The 22446-nt window shown below is 48.5% G+C and overlaps 1 protein-coding gene across 3 annotated transcripts in view; it reads left to right on the plus strand.

The window, feature by feature from the left end:
- Positions 1–18791, plus strand: part of LOC115123205 (homeobox-containing protein 1-like) — a 30235-nt gene extending 11444 nt beyond the window's left edge. For all 3 annotated transcript variants that reach the window (XM_065020151.1, XM_065020150.1, XM_065020152.1), the window contains 6 exons: positions 1826–2083; positions 4803–4959; positions 12879–12961; positions 13205–13300; positions 15409–15527; positions 15808–18791. In XM_065020151.1, the coding sequence (XP_064876223.1) occupies positions 1826–2083; positions 4803–4959; positions 12879–12961; positions 13205–13300; positions 15409–15527; positions 15808–15951 (857 nt within the window). In that variant the 3' untranslated portion in view covers positions 15952–18791. The remainder of the gene's footprint in view (positions 1–1825; positions 2084–4802; positions 4960–12878; positions 12962–13204; positions 13301–15408; positions 15528–15807) is intronic.
- The last annotated feature ends 3655 nt before the right edge of the window (positions 18792–22446 follow it).

Genomic DNA, 22446 nt, shown 5'->3' on the forward strand with positions numbered 1-22446 from the left:
CAGAGCGAACTACCTTCGACTTCCTTCAAACTACACACAGAGACATACAAATGATATCTATGAGTGGGGCTCCCGAGTGGCGTAGCGGTCTAAGGCACTGCATCTCAGTGCTTGAGGCATCACTACAGACCCTGGTTCGAATCCAGGCTGTATCACAACTGGCCTTGATTTGGTGTCCCAGAGGGCGGCACACAATTTGGACCAGCGTTTGGCCGTCATTGTAAATAACCAAATCAGTTAAGAACAAATTGTTAGTTAAATAAAATAAATACAAATATGACTCTGGTAAAGTAGAAAAAAGTAGTTAATTGCCAAAATCTTGAACTATCCCTTTTAAGACGAGCTAGAGTAGCATCGTGACCTGATGAGAGAATTAACACCAACCACAGACATGCACTAGGAGGGTTTTCTAAACGTTTTGCTCAATTCTACATCAGCAAACGATGTAGCCTGAATAATGGAATGTTTAGATCTGAAATAAGCGCCTCCTCACATCTCCTCTCCTGTGTCAGTCACATGCATGAAATAAGCGCCTCCTCACACCATCTCCTCTCCTGTGTCAGTCACATGCATGAAATAAGCGCCTCCTCACACCATCTCCTCTCCTGTCAGTCACATGCATGAAATAAGCGCCTCCTCACACCATCTCCTCTCCTGTGTCAGTCACATGCATGAAATAAGCGCCTCCTCACACCATCTCCTCTCCTGTGTCAGTCACATGCATGAAATAAGCGCCTCCTCACACCATCTCCTCTCCTGTCAGTCACATGCATCATCTCATCTCCTGTGTCAGTCACATGCATGAAATAAGCACCTCCTCACACCACTCTCCTGTGTCACACCATCTCCATCTCCTGTCAGTCACGAAATAAGCACCTCCTCACACCATCTCCTCTCCGTGTTTCTGGACCTCCTCACACCATCTCCTCTCCTGTCAGTCACATGCATGAAATGGTTTTCATTCCAGTCACACATGAAATAAGCACCTCCTCACACCATCTCATCTCCTGTGTCAGTCACATGCATGAAATAAGCACCTCCTCACACCATCTCCTCTCCTGTGTCAGTCACATGCATGAAATAAGCACCTCCTCACACCATCTCCTCTCCTGTGTCAGTCACATGCATGAAATAAGCACCTCCTCACACCATCTCCTCTCCTGTGTCAGTCAACAGAGATGCTATCTCATTCTGGAAATACTCACACCATCTCATGCTCAACAGATGCTCACACCATCTCCTTCTGTCACATGCATGAACTAATGCTCACACCAATCTCCTGTGTTGTCACATGCATGAAATAGCACCTCCTCACACCATTTCATCTCCTGTGTCAGTCAACATGGCACTTTAATCTCATCTCCTGTCAGTCACATGCATTATTTCACACCTTCTTTGTCAGTCACACTAAATACCTGTCAGTCACATGCATGAAATAAGCAGAACCATCTCAACGTTCAGTATGATTCAGTCAGTCACGATCACAAAACACGGCTGCTATCTTTCGTGTTTTATTTCTGTGGCTAACAATGCCTGCCATTTTAATAAAACTATATTGCTAACGTGTTGCCTGACCGAACAGGCACTTTAATAATTCTACAAACAGGAACAGCCAGTATGATTGATAAAACAAGTTATTTCTGGCCTGCCATTTTAATAAACTATAAACAGGGCCTGTTGATGGCCATATAAACAGGGCCTGTTGATGGCCATATAAACAGGGCCTGTTGATTGACTGCAAGTATCAACTTGGCTTCTGCTAAAAACTCAAAACGTCTCCGTATATCTGGCTTTGGCCTGACCACTGGTTTGGTTTTGTCTGAAGGGCTGAGGTGGAGTGAAAGCCAGCATGGCCCGGCGGGTCTGGGCCTGGGGCTCAGTGGTCTCGGCCAGGGGCTGGGCCAAAACCTGGGCTCTGGCCCCAGGGCAGCCAGGGGAGGGGACAGAGACGTCACGGCGACGGGCAACGCCGCCACGGGCACCACGGCCACTACAGCCGTGACCGCCTCCACCACCTGGGGCAGACAGAGAGAACTGCTGATGCACCTGCTGCCATGGTACACTGCAGCCTCCTCACAGCCAGGTAACCAGCCTCCTCACAGCCAGGTAACCAGCCTCCTCACAGCCAGGTAACCAGCCTCCTCACAGCCAGGTAACCAGCCTCCTCACAGCCAGGTAACCAGCCTCCTCACAGACAGGTAACCAACCCCCCCCCCCAAATCCCCTTGATCACCCTGTTTTGGTTAACTCCTCTCCTCCAGGGTTGTAGAGCAGTATATACTGGGTCTACATTTAGTTTTGGTTAAGGTGTAGACTCGATAAGGGCACTGTGTTGTGGAATGGAATAAAGGTGTGAGGCCTGTATTATTTTAGACTCAATAAGGGCATTGTGTTGTGTGACATCTGTCTGAGTCATGGAGGACTGGAGCTGATACATGCCTGTGATCACATGACCTAGTCCACTCTGATACGTGCCTGTGATCACATGACCTAGTTCACTCTGATACGTGCCTGTGATCACATGACCTAGTCCACTCTGTCTGATACATGCCTGTGATCACATGACCTAGTCCACTCTGATACGTGCCTGTGATCACATGACCTAGTCCACTCTGTCTGACACATGCCTGTGATCACATGACCTAGCCTGCATGTCTACAGTGCATTCGGATATTATTCAGACCACTTCCCTTTTTCCAAATGTTGTTACGTTACAGCCTCGTTCTAAAATGGATTGGAGGTTGACAGTGCATGTCAGAGCAAAAACAAAGCCATGAGGTCGAAGGAATTGCCTGTAGATCTGGGTAAGGGTACCAAAACATTTCTGCAGCATTGAAGGTCCCCCAAGAACACAGTGGCCTCCATCATTCTTTAATTGAAGAAGTTTAGAACCACCAAGACTCTTCTTAGAGCTGGCCGCCCGGCCAAACTGAACAATCTGGAGGAGAAGGGCCTTGGTCAGGGAGAAGACCAAGAACCCGATGGTCACTCTGACAGCGCTCCAGCGTTCCTCTGTGGAGATAGGAGAACCTTCCAGAAGGACAACCATCTATGCGGCATTCCACCAATCAGGCCTTTATGGTAGAGTGGCCAGACGGAAGCCACTCCTCAGTAAAAGGCACATGACGGGCCTCTTGGGAGTTTCAGACCATGAGAAACAAGATTATCTGGTCCGATGAAACCAAGAATGGACTGAATGCCAATCGGCACGTCTGGAGGAAACCTGGCACCATCCCTAGGGTGAAGCATGGTGGTGGCAGCATCATGCTGTGGGGATGTTTTTTCAGCAGCAGGGACTGAGACTAGTCAGGATCGAGGGAAAGATGAACAGAGTAAAGTACAGAGGGATCCTTGATGAAAACCTGCTCCAGAGCGCTCAGGACCTGACTGGGGTGAAGGTTCACCTTCCAACAGGACAACAACCCTAAGCACACAGCCAAGACACCGCAGGAGTGGCTTCGGGACAAGTCTCTGAATGTCCTTGAGGGGCCCAGTCAGACTCGAACATCTATAGAGAGACTTGAAAATAGCTGTGTAGCAAAGCTCCCCATCCAACCTCACAGAGCTTGAGAGGATCTGCAGAGAAGAATAGGAGAAACTCCCCAAATACAGCTATGCCAAGCTTGTAACGTCATACCCAAGAAGAATCGATGCTATAATCGCTGCCTCTGTTGCTTGAGGAAAGTACTGAGTAAAGGGTCTGAATACTTTATATAAATTTGATATTTAATGTTATTATTCGTAAAAAAAAAAACAAACAGTTTTACCTTTCTCATTGTGTGTGTAGATAAGGGGAAAAACAACCAGTTTTACCTTTCTCATTGTGTGTGTAGATAAGGGGAAAAACAACCAGTTTTACCTTTCTCATTGTGTGTGTAGATAAGGGGAAAAACAACCAGTTTTACCTTTCTCATTGTGTGTGTAGATAAGGGGAAAAACAACCAGTTTTACCTTTCTCATTGTGTGTGTAGATAAGGGGAAAAACAATTTAATCCTTTTTTGAAAAAGGCTGTAACGTAACAAAATGTTGAAAAAGTCAAGGGGTCTGAATACTTTCCGAATGCGCTGTCTGCCCTCCTGATGTGTGGGTTTTTACTGTGTATCGTAAATGTTGACTTGAAACAGTTTTATACTTTCTTCAATAACTATTTTATTTTGCGATCAGGCTACTAGTTGCAATCAGTGATCTTTTTAAATGTTTTTATTTTGCGATCAGGCTACTAGTTGCAATCAGTGATCTTTTTAAATGTTTTTATTTTGCTATCAGGCTACTAGTTGCAATCAGTGATCTTTTTAAATGTTTTTAAACAGTTTTATATCTTTCTTCAATAGTGATCTTTTAAATTTTATTTTGCTATCAGGCAATCTGATCTTTTTAAATGTTTTTATTTTGCATCAGGCTACAGTTGATCAGTGATTTTTAAATGTTTTTATTTTTTTTAGTTTTCAGTGATCTTTTTAAATGTTTTTATTTTGCTATCAGGCTACTAGTTGCAATCAGTGATCTTTTTAAATGTTTTTATTTTTTTTATTTTGATCTATCTTTTTAAATGTTTTTATTTTGCTATCAGGCAATCTATCTTTTTAAATGTTTTTAGTATGCAATCAGTGATCTTTTTAAATGTTTTTATTTTGCGATCAGGCTACTAGTTGCAATCAGTGATCTTTTTAAATGTTTTTATTTTTTTATCAGGCTACTAGTTGCAATCAGTGATCTTTTTAAATGTTTTTATTTTTTATTTTGTATGTTTTCTCCTCTGTTGTTTTTAATGTCATCCCTTCCTCCCTGTCACCCGCTATAGGTGCTACCCTGTCGATGCGCTCCCTGGTGAAGGAGGAGCCTGATTGGAGGACGGGGGTCAGCCCCGGGGAGAGGGGCGGGATGATTGGCGGTCCTCTTAGGCTGCGGAGGGGAAGCAGGTTCACCTGGAGGAAGGAGTGCCAGTCCATCATGGAGAGGTGAGCCAATCACAGACCCTGATTGGGTTAGGTTTCCATGACAACAGATCCAAAACAGATTCTCCACCCAGCACTAACCGATGGTGGTTGAGTCTATTCATGTTAGTGATTCTGTCACGAAGACATTTTTAGGGGTGCGTTCATTTCGCTTCAACGTTTGCTACGTTGCGCGGCGGTTTTGTATTGAATGACAGCGTTTTTTCCAAAATGGTGCCTTTTTAAGGTATGTTTGCTCCCGGTTTGGTGGTTGGTGAGGTGTGGCTTGATCAATACAGGTGTGACCATTTTTTTAAATGGGTTGGCGAAATTGCCTGAGCCGCACTGAGAATTCGGAGAAAAGCTTGAAAGCCAACTGTCCAATAATCTAGAACAGAGCTGTGTGGACATGTTTTTGGAGTCTGAGTGCTTTTCTCTACTAGGGCCAGTGGTCCCCAACCCTGGTCTGGGCTGGAGAGCTATGCTGGAGAGCTATGCTGGAGAGCTATGCTGGAGAGCTATGCTGGAGATATGCTGGAGAGCTGGGCTGGAGAGCTATGCTGGAGAGCTATGCTGGAGAGCTATGCTGGAGAGCTGGGCTGGAGAGCTATGCTGGAGAGCTATGCTGGAGAGCTATGCCGGAGAGCTATGCCGGAGAGCTATGCCGGAGAGCTATGCCGGAGAGCTATGCCGGAGAGCTATGCCGGAGAGCTATGGGTTGTCCAGGCTTTTGTCTAAGCCCAGCACTAAACAATAAAAGTGGTTGAGTCTATTGAAGTTTGTGATAAGGCTTCTAATTTAACTCCCGAGTGGCGCAGCGGTCTAAGACACTGCATCTCAGTGCTGGAGGCCTGGTTTGATCCCCGGGCTGTATCACAACCGGCCATGATCAGGAGGAGTCCCATAGGGCGGCACGCAATTGGTCCAGCGTCGTCCTGGTTAGGGGAGGGTTTGGTCAGGGGGAAGGCTGTCATTGTAAAATGAGAATTTGTTCTTAACTGACTTGCCTCGTTAAATAAAACCGTCGACAAGATTCAATGACAAGGTGTGGCCCTAACAATGTCACCTTGTCATTGTATCATATCGACTGTTTTAATTTTTTTTTTTTTAACCTTTATTTAACTAGGCAAGTCAGTTAAGAACAAATTCTTATTTTACAATGACAGCCTTCCCCTGACCAAACCCCCCCCTAACCAGGACACATTGGGCTTGTTAAGGCTCTGAAGTCCAAACAATTGGGTCGCATATACGGCAAAATATCGATAGCATCACGGTGGCACCATTTATCTAGCTCAACCAGGTCAAAAAAAAGATCTGACCTACAGTACATGTATATTTGAGTCATTTAGCAGACACTCCAGACTAGACGGCTCAATCACCTATAGAAGGTGTCACCTCTCGCCACCACATCACACAGCTGTACAGCTAGTCCTGCTGCTGAGGCTGATGGGGCTTTTAGTCATGCCGGATGTGACTGTGATCAGATAATTTAGGAGGGGTCATTTTAATGTGGATAAACTGTACTTTCACCCCTGCTTACTGACCACTCCCAACCTACTACTGCCAACCTGAAGAATAAACTACTATTTAATTCATTTCATTATCAAGGTGTGTCATGTTGTGGTTTTCTTTCACTGCAAAAAAAAACCAACCACTTTGATCTCATCAGGTGTTTGTTTGCAACTTGACACATGGAAATCACTTTGTTACATTAAGGTTCATGTGGATGTTTTTGCAGTGTCATTATTGGGTATTGTGTGTAGATTGAGGAAATATATATATTTAATCGATTTTAGAATAACGCTGTAACGTAACAAAATGTGGGGAAGGGGTCTGAATACTTCCCGAATGCTCTGTATATTACCGGCGCGACATTTTGTCTCGTCCTATAGCGGGATCGCATTTTCTGTTCATAAACCATGTCGTGGACATTTTTTTAAAAACTACTCGCGCGTTGACGTCGTTAACCATCTGTTTACACTTTGTTCAGTCGTGTTAACTCGTCGGTGGGCGAGCTGAGTGGCGGCGGGAAAGAAAAGGATTCATTGATCATGGCAACACAAGTTCTTCGATAGCAATGCATGTATAACAGATCTCTTGTCATCACAAACCCGCCATTTTTGTTTTAAAGAGACAGTGTACAATTTTCAAGGTGTTGCGTCTCAATAGGAAAAAAGTGCTTTTAGACTGAAACCTACTATTTACACGTGGCTTTTGTAATTTCACCGACGGGTGTTTTTGTATGAACATTTTAGCTTTCATAATAGACTTAATGTATTTCGTTTCTAGGTTACAAACATGTCCTTCGAAAGTAGCTAGAATTCATATAGTTAGTATATCAATAAATTGTAAAAAAAATAAATAAAAATAAACATATTTCCTGCTGCGCCTAAATTGTATATGATGCTCCTCTTATCTTTTTTAAAAGAATGAAATGTTTTAATTTAAATCTTAACAGATTCTTTATAACCAGTCTTATCGTTTTCGTTTTTTTGTGTGTTTAAAAAAAAAAAAAAAAAATATCCTAATATAAGCGATCAACTCCTCTGTGATATTTCTCAGCAGAGGGCACTCTCAGTAATGAGAAATACACAGGCACTTAGACAAGCCACGCCATCCCACAGCTCTAGGGATTACGCAATACCACTGCAGTGCTGCTACTCATTTATGGGCTAGTTTAGAGTCACTGAAGGACGGTACTGTAGAGGTTATTGTGATTGAGAAGGTGGGAGGCATGGGGAGGGAGGGGGAGGGGAGGCGGGGAGGTGGGAGGCATGGAGGGGGAGACATGGTGGGAGGCATGGAGGGGGAGACATGGAGGGAGAGGTGGGAGGCATGGAGGGAGAGGTGGGAGGCATGGAGGGAGAGGTGGGAGGCATGGAGGGGGAGGTGGGAGGCATGGAGGGGGAGGTGGGAGGCATGGAGGGGGAGGTGGGAGGGATGGAGGGGGATGCATGGAGGGAGAGGTGGGAGGCATGGAGGGGAGGTGGGAGGCATGGAGAGGGAGGTGGGAGGCATGGAGGGGGAGGTGGGAGGCATGGAGGGGGAGGTGGGAGGCATGGAGGTGGGAGGCATGGAGTGGGTGGGGGGAGGTGGGAGGCATGGAGTGGGAGGGGGAGGCATGGAGGGGGAGGTGGGAGGCATGGAGTGGGAGGGGGAGGTGGGAGGCATGGAGGGGAGTGGGAGGCATGGAGGGAGAGGTGGGAGGCATGGAGGTGGGAGGATGGAGAGGTGGGAGGCATGGAGTGGGAGGCATGGGAGGCATGGGAGGGAGAGGTGGGAGGCATGGAGGGAGAGGTGGGAGGCATGGAAGGAGAGGTGGGAGGCATGGAGTGGGAGGTGGGAGGAGAGGTGGGAGGCATGGAGGTGGGAGGCATGGTGGGGGGAGGTGGGAGGCATGGAAGGTGGGAGGAGGTGGGAGGCATGGAGTGGGAGGGAGAGGTGGGAGGCATGGAGGGGAGGCATGGAGGAGAGGTGGGAGGCATGGAAGGAGAGGTGGGAGGCATGGAGTGGGAGGGAGTGGGGGGAGGTGGGAGGCATGGAAGGGAGGTGGGAGGCATGGAGGTGGGAGGCATGGAGGTGGGAGGCATGGAAGGAGAGGTGGGAGGCGTGGATGGGAGGGAGAGGGAGGTGGGAGGCATGGAGAGGAGGTGGGAGGCATGGAGGGGAGGGAGGCATGGGAGGTAGGTGGGAGGCATGGGGAGGGAGAGGTGGGAGGCATGGAGTGGGAGGGAGAGGTGGGAGGCATGGAAAGAGAGGTGGAAGGCATGGAGTGGGAGGGAGAGGTGGGAGGCATGGAGTGGGAGGGGAGGTGGGAGGCATGGAGGGGGAGGCATGGAGGGGGAGGTGGGAGGCATGGAGGTGGGAGGCATGGAGGGAGAGGTGGGAGGCATGGAGGTGGGAGGCATGGAGTGGGAGGGAGGGTGGGAGGCATGGAGAGGGTGGGAGGCATGGAGAGGGTAGGAGGGGAGGGAGAGGTGGGGGGCATGGAGGGAGAGGTGGGGGCATGGAGGGAGAGGTGGGAGGCATGGAGGGAGAGGTGGGGGGCATGGAAGGAGAGGTGGGAGGCATGGAGTGGGAGGGAGAGGTGGGAGGCCAAAAAAGGTCCAGTCGCCAGGACCACAGATACTAATTCCATCTTGACACCGTTGCCCTGGAACACACAAGAAACAATACATGCCTCGGCCTAAACATCAGCGCCACAGATAACTTCCACAAGGCTGTGAACGATCTGAGAGACCAGGCAAGAAGGGCATGCCTCTCCCTCAACACCATCAAAAGGAACATAAAATTCAACATACCAATTAGGACTAAAAATACTGGAATCGGTTATAGAACCCATTGCCCTTTATGGTTGTGAGGTCTGAGGTCCGCTCACCAACCAAGACTTCACAAAATGGGACCAACACCAAATTGAGACTCTGCATGCAGAATTCTGCAAAAATATCCTCTGTGTACAACGTAGAACACCAAATAATGCATGCAGAGCAGAATTAGGCCGATACTCGCTAATTATCAAAATCCAGAAAAGAGCCATTAAATTCTACAACCACCTAAAAGGAAGCGATTCACAAACCTTCCATAACAAAGCCATCACCTACAGAGAGATGAACCTGGAGAAGAGTCCCCTAAGCAAGCTGGTCCTGGGGCTCTGTTCACAAACACAAACACACCCTACAGAGCCCCAGGACAACAGCACAATTAGACCCAACCAAATCATGAGAAAACAAAAAGATAATTACTTGACACAATGGAAAGAATTAATAAAAAAAAAAGAGCAAACTAGAATGCTATTTGGCCCTACACAGAGAGTACACAGTGGCAGAATACCTGACCACTGTGACTGACCCAAACTTAAGGAAAGCATTGACTATGTACAGAATAGGAGCATAACCTTGCTATTGAGAGAGGCCCCCGTAGACAGACATGGCTCTCAAGAGAAGACAGGCTATGTGCACACTGCCCACAAAATGAGGTGGAAACTGAGATGCACTTCCTAACCTCCTGCCCAATGTATGACCATATTAGAGAGACATATTTCTCGCAGATTACACAGATCCACAAAGAATTCCAAAACAAACCCAATTTTGAAAAACTCCCATATCTACTGGGTGAAATTCCACAGTGTGACATCACAGCAGCAACATGTGTGACCTGTTGCCACAAGAAAAAGGCAACCAGTGAAGAACAAACACCATTGTAAATAGAACCCTTATTTATGCTTTATTTTCCCCTTGTGTACTTTAACCATTTGTACATTGTTACAACACTGTATATATACATATATTACATTTGTAATGTCTTTATTGTTTTGAAACTTCTGCATGTGTAACGTTTACTGTTAATTTTTATTGTTTATTTCACTTTTGTATATTATCTACCTCACTTGCTTTGGCAATGTTAACATATGTTTCCCATGCCAATAAAGCCCCTTGAATTGAATTGAGAGAGGGGAGGGGCTTGGAGAGAAATGGAGAGAGGAGGGATTTTGGAGAGAGAGAGGAGGAGCTTGGAGAGGGGAGGGGCATGGAGAGAAAAGGAGGGTGAGAGAGAGGGGCTTGGAGAGAAGGAGGGAGAGGAGGAGCTTGGAGAGAAGGAGAGAGAGGAGGAGCTTGGAGAGGAGAGAGAGGAGGAGCTTGGAGAGAAGGAGAGAGAGGAGGAGCTTGGAGAGAAGGAGAGAGAGGAGGAGCTTGGAGAGAAGGAGAGAGGAGGAGCTTGGAGAGAGGAGGGGTTTGGGGGCTTGGAGAGAGGAGGGGTTTGGGGGGGCTTGGAGAGATGAGAGAGGAGGGGCTTGGAGAGAGGAGGGGTTTGGGGGGCTTGGAGAGAGGAGGGGTTTGGGGGCTTGGAGAGAGGAGGGGTTTGGGGGGCTTGGAGAGATGAGAGAGGAGGGGCTTGAGAGACGAGGAGAGAGGAGGGGCTTGAGAGAGGAGGGGCTTGGAGAGAAAAGGAGAGAGGGGAGGGGTATGGAGAGAGGGGAGGGGCAGGAAGAGAAAAGGAGAGAGGGGAGGGGTATGGAGAGAGGGGAGGGGCATGAGAGAAAAGGAGAGAGGGGAGGGGCATGGAGAGAAAAGGAGAGAGGGGAGGGGCATGGAGAGAAAAGGAGAGTGGAGGGGAATGGAGCGAAAAGGAGAGAGGGGAGAGAGGGGAGGGGCATGGAGAGAGGGGAGGGGCATGGAGCAAAAAGGAGAGGGGAGGGGCATGGAGCGAAAAGGAGAGAGGGGAGGGGCATGGAGAGACAAGGAGAGAGGGGAGGGGCTTGGGGAGACAAGGAGAGAGGAGGGGCTTGGAGAGACAAGGAGAGAGGAGGGGCTTGGAGAGACAAGGAGAGAGGAGGGGCTTGGAGAGAGGGGAGGGGCAGGAAGAGAAAGGGGAGAGGGGAGGGGCAGGAAGAGAAAAGGAGAGAGGGGAGGGGAATGGAGAGAAAAGGAGAGAGGGGAGGGGCATGGAGAGAGGGGAGGGGCATGGAGCGAAAAGGAGAGAGGGAGGGGCATGGAGAGAAAAGGAGAGAGGGGAGGGGCATGGAGAGAAAAGGAGAGAGTTGAGGGGCATGGAGAGAAAAGGAGAGAGGGGAGGGGCATGGAGAGAAAAGGAGAGAGGGGAGGGGCATGGAGAGAAGCAGAGAGGGGAGGGGCATGGAGAGAAAAGGAGAGAGGGGAGGGGCAGGAAGAGAAAAGGAGATAGGGGAGGGGCATGGAGAGGGGAGGGGCAGGAAGAGAAAAGGAGATAGGGGAGGGGCATGGAGAGGGGAGGGGCAGGAAGAGAAAAGGAGAGGGAGGGGCAGGAAGAGAAAAGGAGAGAGGGGAGGAGCAGGAAGAGAAAATGAGAGGGGGGGCATGGAAAGAAGGAGAGAGAGAGAGGGGGCATGGAAAGATGGGGGAATGGAAAGGAGAGGGGCGTGGAGAGAAGAGGAGAGGGGTGGAGAGAAGAGGTGAGGGGCGTGGAGAGAAGAGGAGAGGGGCGTGGAGAGAAGAGGAGAGGGGCGTGGAGAGAGGAGGAGAGGGGCGTGGAGAGAGGAGAGGGGCGTGGAGAGAAGAGGAGAGGGGCTTGGAGAGAAGAGGAGAGGGGCGTGGAGAGAAGAGGAGAGGGGCGTGGAGAGAAGAGGAGAGGGGCGTGGAGAGGAGAGGAGAGGGGCGTGGAGAGGAGGAGAGGGGCGTGGAGAGAGGAGGAGAGGGGCGTGGAGAGAGGAGGAGAGGGGCGTGGAGAGAGGAGGAGAGGCGTGGAGAGAGGAGGAGAGGGGCGTGGAGAGAAGAGAGGGGCGTGGAGAGAAGAGAGGGGCGTGGAGAGAAGAGGAGAGGGGCGTGGAGAGAGGAGGAGAGGGGCGTGGAGAGAGGAGGAGAGGGGCGTGGAGAGAGGAGAGGGGCGTGGAGAGAAGAGATGGGCGTGGAGGGAAAATCTGACGAAGCTGGGCCAATTGTGTGCCTCCCTATGGGACTCCCAATCACGGCCGGTTGTGATACAGCCTGGATTCAAACCAGGGTGTCTGTTGTAATGCCTCTAGCACTGAGATGCAGGGCCTTTAAACCGCTTTGCCACTCGGGAGCCCAACCACTCGGGAATCTAACCTAAACCACACTGCTAACCTTAAATTAAGACTAAAAAAACTATTTTCTTTCACCCCCATGAATCTGTGGTAACCAGTGAAAACATTTGGTGCAGTTTATCTTTCTGTTACGGTTACATTTGGTTATTATTTATGTCCTCCTAGAAGAGGAGAGAAAGGGAGAGTTATGAAAACAGCACCTCATGTGTCCATTCATCTACTGTCCCGCTTCAATGAGTGTCTAGTTTGCTCTGGTTAATGGCCCTGATTTAGGCTGATGTAGCTGCACTCTCATTGGCTGGATGGTGTCTTTCTCCCGCCTCCACTATGATGAGAGTTTGAGATTTGGTTATGGTCATGGGCAGGAAGGACTCATCTTTCTGTTTTCCTATTGGCTATCAAGTTTCTTCATGGAGAACCAGTACCCTGACGAGGCAAAGAGAGAGGAGATCGCTAACGCCTGTAACTCAGTCATCCAGAAACCCGGTCAGTTTGGTTCGTTTGGCAAGAACACACCTGTAATTAACACCTGTAATTAACACCTGTAATTAACACCTGTAATTAACACCTGTAATTAACACCTGTAATTAATCTGTTAGGTCTCTCATGTCTGCTTTGTCAAACGAATCCCATGTTTAAATAGGCATTTTATCATGACGAGAGAGCAGCTCACCCAATTAAATATATTCACTTCTTCATCTTTTTTTTTTTCCTGTTGTCATTACCCAGGAGGCAAGCTGTCTGAGTTTGAGCGTGTCACGGCTCTGAAGGTGTACAACTGGTTCGCCAACCGCCGGAAAGAGATGAAGAGGCGGGCTAATATAGGTGAGAATCTCTGATGCTCAACACCGAGTCGCACGCCACATCGAGTCCCCCACGCCACACCGAGTGTCGCACGCCACACCGAGTGTCGCACGCCACACCGAGTCTCCCACGCCACACCGAGTGTCGCACGCCACACCGAGTGTCGCGCGCCACACCGAGTCCCGCACGCCACACCGAGTCCCCCACGCCACACCGAGTCTCCCACGCCACACCGAGTTCCCCACGCCACACCGAGTCTCCCACAACACACCGAGTCCCCCACGCCACACCGAGTCTCCCACGCCACACCGAGTCTCGCACGCCACACCGAGTCTCCCACGCCACACCGAGTCCCCCACGCCACACCGAGTCCCCCACGCCACACCGAGTGTCGCACGCCACACCGAGTGTCGCACGCCACACCGAGTCCCCCACGCCACACGAGTCTCGCACGCCACACCGAGTCCCCCACGCCACACCGAGTCCCCCACGCCACACCGAGTGTCGCACGCCACACCGAGTCCCCACGCCACACCGAGTCCCCACGCCACACCGAGTCCCCACGCCACACCGAGTGTCCCCACGCCACACCGAGTGTCGCGCGCCACACCGAGTCCCGCGCGCCACACCGAGTCCCGCACGCCACACCGAGTCCCCACGCCACACCGAGTCTCCCACGCCACACCGAGTCTCCCACGCCACACCGAGTCTCCCACGCCACACCGAGTCCCGCACGCCACACCGAGTCCCCCACGCCACACCGAGTCCCCACGCCACACCGAGTCCCCCACGCCACACCGAGTCCCCCACGCCACACCGAGTCTCCCACAACACACCGAGTCCCCCACGCCACACCGAGTCTCCCACGCCACACCGAGTCTCGCACGCCACACCGAGTCTCCCACGCCACACCGAGTCCCCCACGCCACACCGAGTCCCCACGCCACACCGAGTCCCCACGCCACACCGAGTCCCCACGCCACACCGAGTGTCGCACGCCACACCGAGTCTCCCACAACACACCGAGTCTCCCACGCCACACCGAGTCCCCACGCCACACCGAGTCCCCCACGCCACACCGAGTCCCCCACGCCACACCGATACTCCCACGCCACACCGAGTCCCCCACGCCACACCGAGTCCCCACGCCACACCGAGTCTCGCACGCCACACCGAGTCCCCCACGCCACACGAGTCCCCCACGCCACACCGAGTCTCCCACGCCACACCGAGTCCCCACGCCACACCGAGCCCCGCACGCCACACCGAGTCCCCCACGCCACACCGAGTCCCCCACGCCACACCGAGTCCCCCACGCCACACCGAGTCCCCCACGCCACACCGAGCCCCGCACGCCACACCGAGCCCCGCACGCCACACCGAGTCCCCACGCCACACCGAGTCCCCCACGCCACACCGAGTCCCCCACAACACACCGAGTCCCCCACGCCACACCGAGTCTCCCACGCCACACCGAGTCTCGCACGCCACACCGAGTCTCCCACGCCACACCGAGTCCCCCACGCCACACCGAGTCCCCACGCCACACCGAGTCCCCACGCCACACCGAGTGTCGCACGCCACACCGAGTCTCCCACAACACACCGAGTCTCCCACGCCACACCGAGTCCCCCACGCCACACCGAGTCCCCACGCCACACCGAGTCCCCCACGCCACACCGATACTCCCACGCCACACCGAGTCCCCCACGCCACACCGAGTCCCCCACGCCACACCGAGTCCCGCACGCCACACCGAGTCCCCACGCCACACGAGTCCCCCACGCCACACCGAGTCTCCCACGCCACACCGAGTCCCCCACGCCACACCGAGTCCCCCACGCCACACCGAGTCCCCCACGCCACACCGAGTCCCCCACGCCACACCGAGTCCCCCACGCCACACCGAGTCCCCCACGCCACACCGAGCCCCGCACGCCACACCGAGCCCCGCACGCCACACCGAGTCCCCCACGCCACACCGAGTGTCCTTCCTCCTCTCTCTCATTCGTTATTTACCTTCCTCCCCTCTCATTCGTTGTTTACCTTCCTTACTCTTTCCTTCCTCCCCTCTCATTCGTTATTTACCTTCCTCACTCTTTCCTTCCTCCCCTCTCTCGCTCCCTCAGAGGCGGCCATCTTGGAGAGTCATGGTATCGAGGTTCGCAGCCCGAGCTGTCACTCCAACGGGGAAGAGCTGGAGCCACATGACTACGCAGAGCAAGTGAATCAACGGTTCTCAGAGCAGGTGAGTCAGTGAATCAACGGTTCTCAGAGCAGGTGAGTCAGTGAATCAACGATTCTCAGAGCAGGTGAGTCAGTGAATCAACGATTCTCAGAGCAGGTGAGTCAGTGAATCAACGATTCTCAGAGCAGGTGAGTCAGTGAATCAACGATTCTCAGAGCAGGTGAGTCAGTGAATCAACGATTCAGTCAGCGATTTGTTAAACTATCCCTGAAACAATGAACTGAATTGCATGTATCGGGAGTCAACTGTTTTAATAAATTAATAGCTATTTCCTTCACAGGAAGAGATTTCATCCAGGAAGGACCTTGATCAACAAGACCCCTCATTGGCTGCCGTCAATGTCCTTCCCCCTCCTAGCCCCGCCCCTCAGGTCCTGGAACACAAAGCTGACGAATCGAAAAGGGAGACTGTGGATGAGGAGTGACCTATGGGAGAAGAACGTCACTAAAGTGTGGATTTTTACATATATAAGGGATTTTTTTTTTAAGAAAATAAAAATGACTGCTCTGAGTGTCTGTCCTCCTAGAGGTCTTCAGGGGTTATGACTGCTCTGAGTGTCTGTCCTCCTAGAGGTCTTCAGGGGTTATGACTGCTCTGAGTGTCTGTCCTCCTAGAGGTCTTCAGGGGCTATGACTGCTCTGAGTGTCTGTCCTCCTAGAGGTCTTCAGGGGTTATGAATGCTCTGAGTGTCTGTTCTCCTAGAGGTCTTCAGGGGTTATGACTGCTCTGAGTGTCTGTCCTCCTAGAGGTCTTCAGGGGCTATGACTGCTCTGAGTGTCTGTCCTCCTAGAGTTCTTCAGGGGCTATGACAGTCAGAGTTAATAGTGGAAAGGGTGCTACAGGTCGCTCTGGTGCCTCTAGTGGTAGGGAGGCCACTGTATGTATACAGTAATCATGCTTTATAGTAATGGCAATATTTATCTCTCTCTCTATATATATATATAGTGCATTCCAAGACTGTCTTAAACTAAAAAAAAAAACTCCTTCGAAGGAAGAGGGTTGTACCGGTAAGCGGATCTATCGTCCCTTCTATAAGCTAAAAGCCTTTCTTTAAACAAATGTATTTGCGATTTTTCTTTTTAAAAGGTATTGACGAGTGGTTGTGTAAAATGGAGCTAAGTGGAGGGAGGAAGGAACGTTTTCAACCTGCAGGTCAGGTGTGTTTGATGATAAGGTGAGTCCGGTGTGTTTGGTTGAAGCAAGCGAGGCTGAGTTTGGTTGATCTTTGTTGTGACGATAGTGTTTTAAGATAATATCAGCATGATAATATCCGCCTTCTCTGCTCGCTTGAATGTCTGACCTGATCTTAGTAACCTTTGTTAGACTTTTGGGCTCAATCTATCGATCCGTCAAGTGATCGATCAAGTAGTCTGGTCAGTGTTAAGAGTCCAACCCTGAGGGACAAACGGAATCTCAGGTAAACCCAAACATGGTGGATGAGGCTGCTGAATCGTCCAATATTTCTCTGTAGTAAAGCTTGTTCAAAGGAATGTTTCATATCATATAATAATATTGACTGTTTTCTGCCAAAACATGAACACCCAGTGAGCAAAAATGGGTTGAAAGGACGTCTTTTTTAAACTTGTTTTCCTCACTGCATTTACTATGTATTTATGTACAGTTGAAGTCTGAAGTTTACATACACCTTTAGCCAAATACATTTAAACTCAGTTTTTCACAATTCCTGACATTTATAATCCTAATAAATATTCCCTGTTTTAGGTCAGTTAGGATCACCACTTTATTTTAAGAATGTGAAATGTCAGAATAATAGTAGAGAGAATGATTTATTTTAGCTTTTATTTTAGCTTATATTTTCTATAGGATTGAGGTCAGGGCTTTGTGATGGCCACTCCAATACCTTGACTTTGTTGTCCTTAAGCCATTTTGCCACAACTTTGGAAGTATGCTTGGGGTCATTGTCCATTTGGAAGACACATTGGCGACCAAGCTTTAACTTCCTGACTGATGTCTTGTGGATATATTGAAGCAACATCTCATCATTTTCTTTCCACATGATGCCATCTATTTTATGAAGTGCACCAGTCCCTCCTGCAGCAAAGCACCCCCACAACATGATACTGCCACCCCCGTGCTTCACGGTTGGGATGGTGTTCTTCGGCTTGTAAGCCTCCCATGCAAGCCTCCCTCATTTTACTGTGGATATAGATACTTCTGTACCTGTTTCCTCCAGCATCTTCACAAGGTAATTTGCTGTTGTTCTGGGATTGATTTGCACTTTTCTCACCAAAGTACGTTCATCTCTAGGAGACAGAACGCGTCTCCTTCCTGAGCGGTATGACGGCTGCGTGGTCCCATGGTGTTTATACCTGCATACTATTGTTTGTACAGATGAAAGTGGTACCTTCAGGTGTTTGGAAATTACTCCCAAGGATGAACCAGACTTGTGGAGGTCTATAATAGTTTTTTTCTGAGGTCTTGACTGATTTCTATTGGATTTCCCATGATGTCAAGCAAAGAGGCACTGAGTTTGAAGGTAGGTCTTGAAATACATCCACAGGTACACCTCCAATTGACTCAAATGACGTCAATCAGCGTATCAGAAGCCATGACATAATTTTCTGGAATTTTCAAAGCTGTTTAAAGGCACAGTCAACTTAGTGGATGTAAACGTCTGACCCACTGGAATTGTGATACAGTGAATTATAAGTGAAATAATCTGTAAACAATTGTTGGAAAAATGACTTGTGTCATGCACAAAGTAGATGTCCTAACCAACTTGCCAAAACTATAGTTTGTTACCAAGAAATGTGTGGAGTGGTTGAAAAAACGAGTTAATGACTCCAACCTAAGTGTATGTAAACCTCCGACTTCAACTGTATGTCTTGTTTTTAATGTCAATAAGCCGAGGGTTCCTTTCTATATACTTCCGTCTACTCGTCTTTCTTTGTCAATGAATGTATTAATCAAAGGAACATTATGTATTAGTAACTAATTATAATGAGTTAATTATGTCCCTTTTTCTCTCTCTCTGTTCAACATACATTAAACCACTCAAGTCTACTATTCTCTGAAACCCAGATAAGCTAGTCTGTAGTCTACAGGTTTGATTTCAAAAAAAAAAAATATGTTCTTGGCGACATAAAATGTGTTTGTTAATCATGACTTGTAATGTTGTAATGCTGTGCTATAAGTACCTTTGTAGTATAAGCTACTCTTTACATATGGTGTGTATGACTGAAAGCTGCACTTCCTGGGCACTTCCTTTATGTCATGTATTTTCCAAGAAGTGGATCAACTATGTGCTTTCAAGTTCATTTTCTGTCAATTCTTTGCTCTTGGTCGAGAGCTTGGGTTTTTTTTGGGGGTGAAACTAAATGACATTTATGCCAATGAAACATAATTCTCTGCATGTGTTTTCCCTTCTTAAAAATGACATAGACAGTGTTTTAGGAAACACTTTGTTTCCAATATGGATTTAGCAGTTCTCCCCCCTTTAGCCACTGGCCCAAGGCCTTAATAGTTGTTATTCTCTATTGGTCACCAAGACATTTCTGTTATCACAGGGCCTGAATCCTAACTTTACTGACATATCCCTAACTCTGTGACCTCTCCATAAATCATACATTTAAGTAAATAGGAAAGATGAGCCTGAAAAGGCAGGTTAAGCTGAGACGACCCTCCCCACAGCCCTATACAACCCCGCTAACATTTGACCTCCTAATGCCAAAGCTATGCCAAGGTACAGACGAGTGGTGAGGTAGACTCATTTAGGAACCAGTAGACATGGACAGCTTACAGTGCATTTGGAAAATATTCAGACCCCTTTACTTTTTTCCACATTTTGTTACATTACATTCTTAAATTGATTTTTTTAAATCCCCTCATTAATCTACACACAATACCACATAATAACAAAGGAAAAACAGTTGTTGTTTTTTTACACATTTTATTGAATAAAAAAAAAAACTGAAATATTACATTTACATAAGTATTCAGACCCTTTACTCAGTACTTTGTTGAAGCACCCTTTGGCAGCGATTACAGCATCGATTCCTCCTGGATATGACGCTACAAGCTTGGCTCACCTGTATTTGTGGAGTTTCTCCCATTCTTCTCTGCAGATCCTCTCAAGCTCTGTGAAGTTGGATGGGGAGTTTGATGCACAGCTATTTTCAGGCCTCTCCAGAGATGTTCGATAGGGTTCAAGTCCGGGTTCTGGCTGGGCCACTCAAGGACATTCAGAGACGTGTCCCGAAGCCACTTCTGCGTTATCTTGGCTGTGTGCTTAGGGTCGTTGTCCTGTTGAAAGGTGAACCTTCGCCCCAGTCTGAGGTTCTGAGCGCTCTGGAGCAGGTTTTCATCAAGGATCTCTCTGTACTTCGCTTTGTAAATCTTTCGTTTGATCCTGACTAGTCTCCCAGTCCCTGCTGCTGAAAAACATCCCCACAGCATGATGCTACCACCACCATGCTTCACCATAGGGATAGTGCCAGGTTTTCTCCAGACATGACGCTTGGCATTCAGGCCAAAGAGTTCAATCTTGGTTTCATCAGACTAGAGAATCTAGTTTCTAATGCTCCGAGTCCTTAACTCCAAGCGGGCTGTGATGTGCCTTTTCATTGAGGAGTGTCTTCCGTCTGGCCACTCTACCATAAAGGCCAGATTGGTGGAGTGCTGCAGAGATGGTTGTCCTTCTGGAAGGTTCTCCCATCTCCACAGAGGAACTCTGGAGCTCTGTCAGAGTGACCTTCTCCCCGATTGCAGCCAGCTCTAGGAAGAGCCTTGGTCGTTCCAAACTTCTTCCATTTAAGAATGATGGAGGCCACTCTTCTTGGGGACCTTCAATGCTGCAGAAATGTTTTGTTACCCTTCCTCAAATCTGTGCCTCGAAACAATCCTTTCTCGACGCTCTATGTACAATACCTTTGACCTCATGGCTTGGTTTTTGCTCTGACATGCACTGTCAACTGTGGGACCTTATGTAGACCGGTGTGTGCCTTTCCAAATCATGTCCAATCAATTGAATTTAACACAGGTGGAGTCCCAAGTTGTAGAAACATCTCATGGATGATAAATGAAAACAGGATGAACCTGAACTCAATTTTGAGTCTCATAGCACAGGGTCTGAATACTTATGTAAATAAGGTATTTCTGTTTTGTTTGTTTGTAATAAATTAGCAAAAAAATGTTTAAACCTGTTTTGTTATCATGGGGTATTGTGTATAGATAGATGATTAAAAAAAATATTCAATTTTAGAATGTGGAAAAAGTCAAGGGGTCTGAATACTTTCCGAAATTTATTTTGTCCCCTGACGTATCCCTGTTATAACACATACCACTGCGTAGGTTACCTCATTAGCTTGATTTCGTATATTGTATGGGATTTGGGAGTAGCCTCGACCAGGACTCGATATTGGGTCCAGGGACTGTCAACCAAACAGCCGTTATGCTGTTTGTTATCCCGATGACCGCTTGATGAGGTTGTTCAGTGTCGGGTTAAAGTCGCTGACTGGCAGTATCTACTGTAACTTTAGCCAAGTAGCCTGACCTGCAATTTCTACTGTTAACTTTTGCTAAGTCGCTGACTGGCAGTATCTACAGTAACTTTAGCCAAGTAGCCTGACCTCTGGGTTAGGGAGGTTATAAAGTCAGCGGTCGTACACATAACATTAGTTGTTATGACTGTTTTATGACACCTCTTATGTTATTGCTACGACAGCGTTATGTAGACCGGATGATAAGAGGAGCATAAAGTAGTGTTACCCTGTTGTTTATAGTAGTGCAATAACAACAGATTAGGGTTGCTACGGTAACTCCCCCCCCCAAACTCACCCAGGCTTTTCCAGTAATCCTGGTTTGGGAACATTCCTGAAAATTTAGGAGAGCATAAGCTGTATTTCCCGAGAATTCTGCAACCAGGCCTTTCCGTAAAACCAGAGAATGTTGGGAAAGTTACTGTGACCCTACTACAGACCCAGTCCGAGGGAGGAAGTGTTGCCGCTACTACACATTCTAAGGCCCGCTATAGGACCAGGATGAAATGGAGAATAAGATGATTCTAGATCAAGTTACCCACTGACACTGATATCAAGTCAGTTATGTGTCCCTCCACCATAATGTTTAATGGAAGGTAGTCTGATCCTATACTAAACAAAAAATATAAACGCAACTTGTAACAATTTGTAAACGTTTTTACTGAGATACAGTTTATAGAAGGAAATCTGTCAATAGGCCCTAATCTATGGATTTCTGCAGGGGAGCAGCTACTGGTGGGCCTGGGAGGGTCAGCCAATCAGAATTGGTTTGTTTTTTCCCACAAAAGAGCTTTACAGAAATACTCCTGAGTACCCCCCCTTCTCAGACGATCCCGCAGGTGAAGAAGCCGGATGTGGAGGTCCTTAGCTGACATGGTTACATGTGGTCTGCGGTTGTGAGGCCGGTTGGACGTACTGCCAAATTCTCTACAACAACGTTGGAGGAAGCTTATGGTAGAGAAATTAACGTTCAATTCTCTGACAACAGCTCTGGTGGACATTCCTGCAGTCAGCATGCCAATTCCACGCTCCCTCAAACTTGAGACATCTGTGTTATTGTGTTGTGACCAAATTACACATTTTAGATTGGCCTTTTATTGTCCCCCAGCACAAGGTGCACCTGTGTAATGATCATGCTGTTTAATCAGTTTCTTGATATGTCACACCTGTCAGATGGATCGATTATCTTGGCAAAGGAGAAATGCTCACTAACAGGGATGTAAACAAATTTGTGCATAAAACTTGAGAGAGAAATAAGCTTTTTGAGCATCTGGAACATTTCTGGGATATTTTAATTTCAGCTCTTCAAACATGGGACCAACACTTCACATGTTGCGTTCATATTCTAGTTAAGTATAGATCTGTATTTAAGGTGCTCTCCGTATGGACGGACCCTTAAAGCTCTTCTTCTTTTCTGTCTG

This window comes from Oncorhynchus nerka, linkage group LG7 (genome assembly GCF_034236695.1).
Source record: "Oncorhynchus nerka isolate Pitt River linkage group LG7, Oner_Uvic_2.0, whole genome shotgun sequence".
Taxonomy (NCBI): Eukaryota; Metazoa; Chordata; class Actinopteri; order Salmoniformes; family Salmonidae; genus Oncorhynchus; species Oncorhynchus nerka.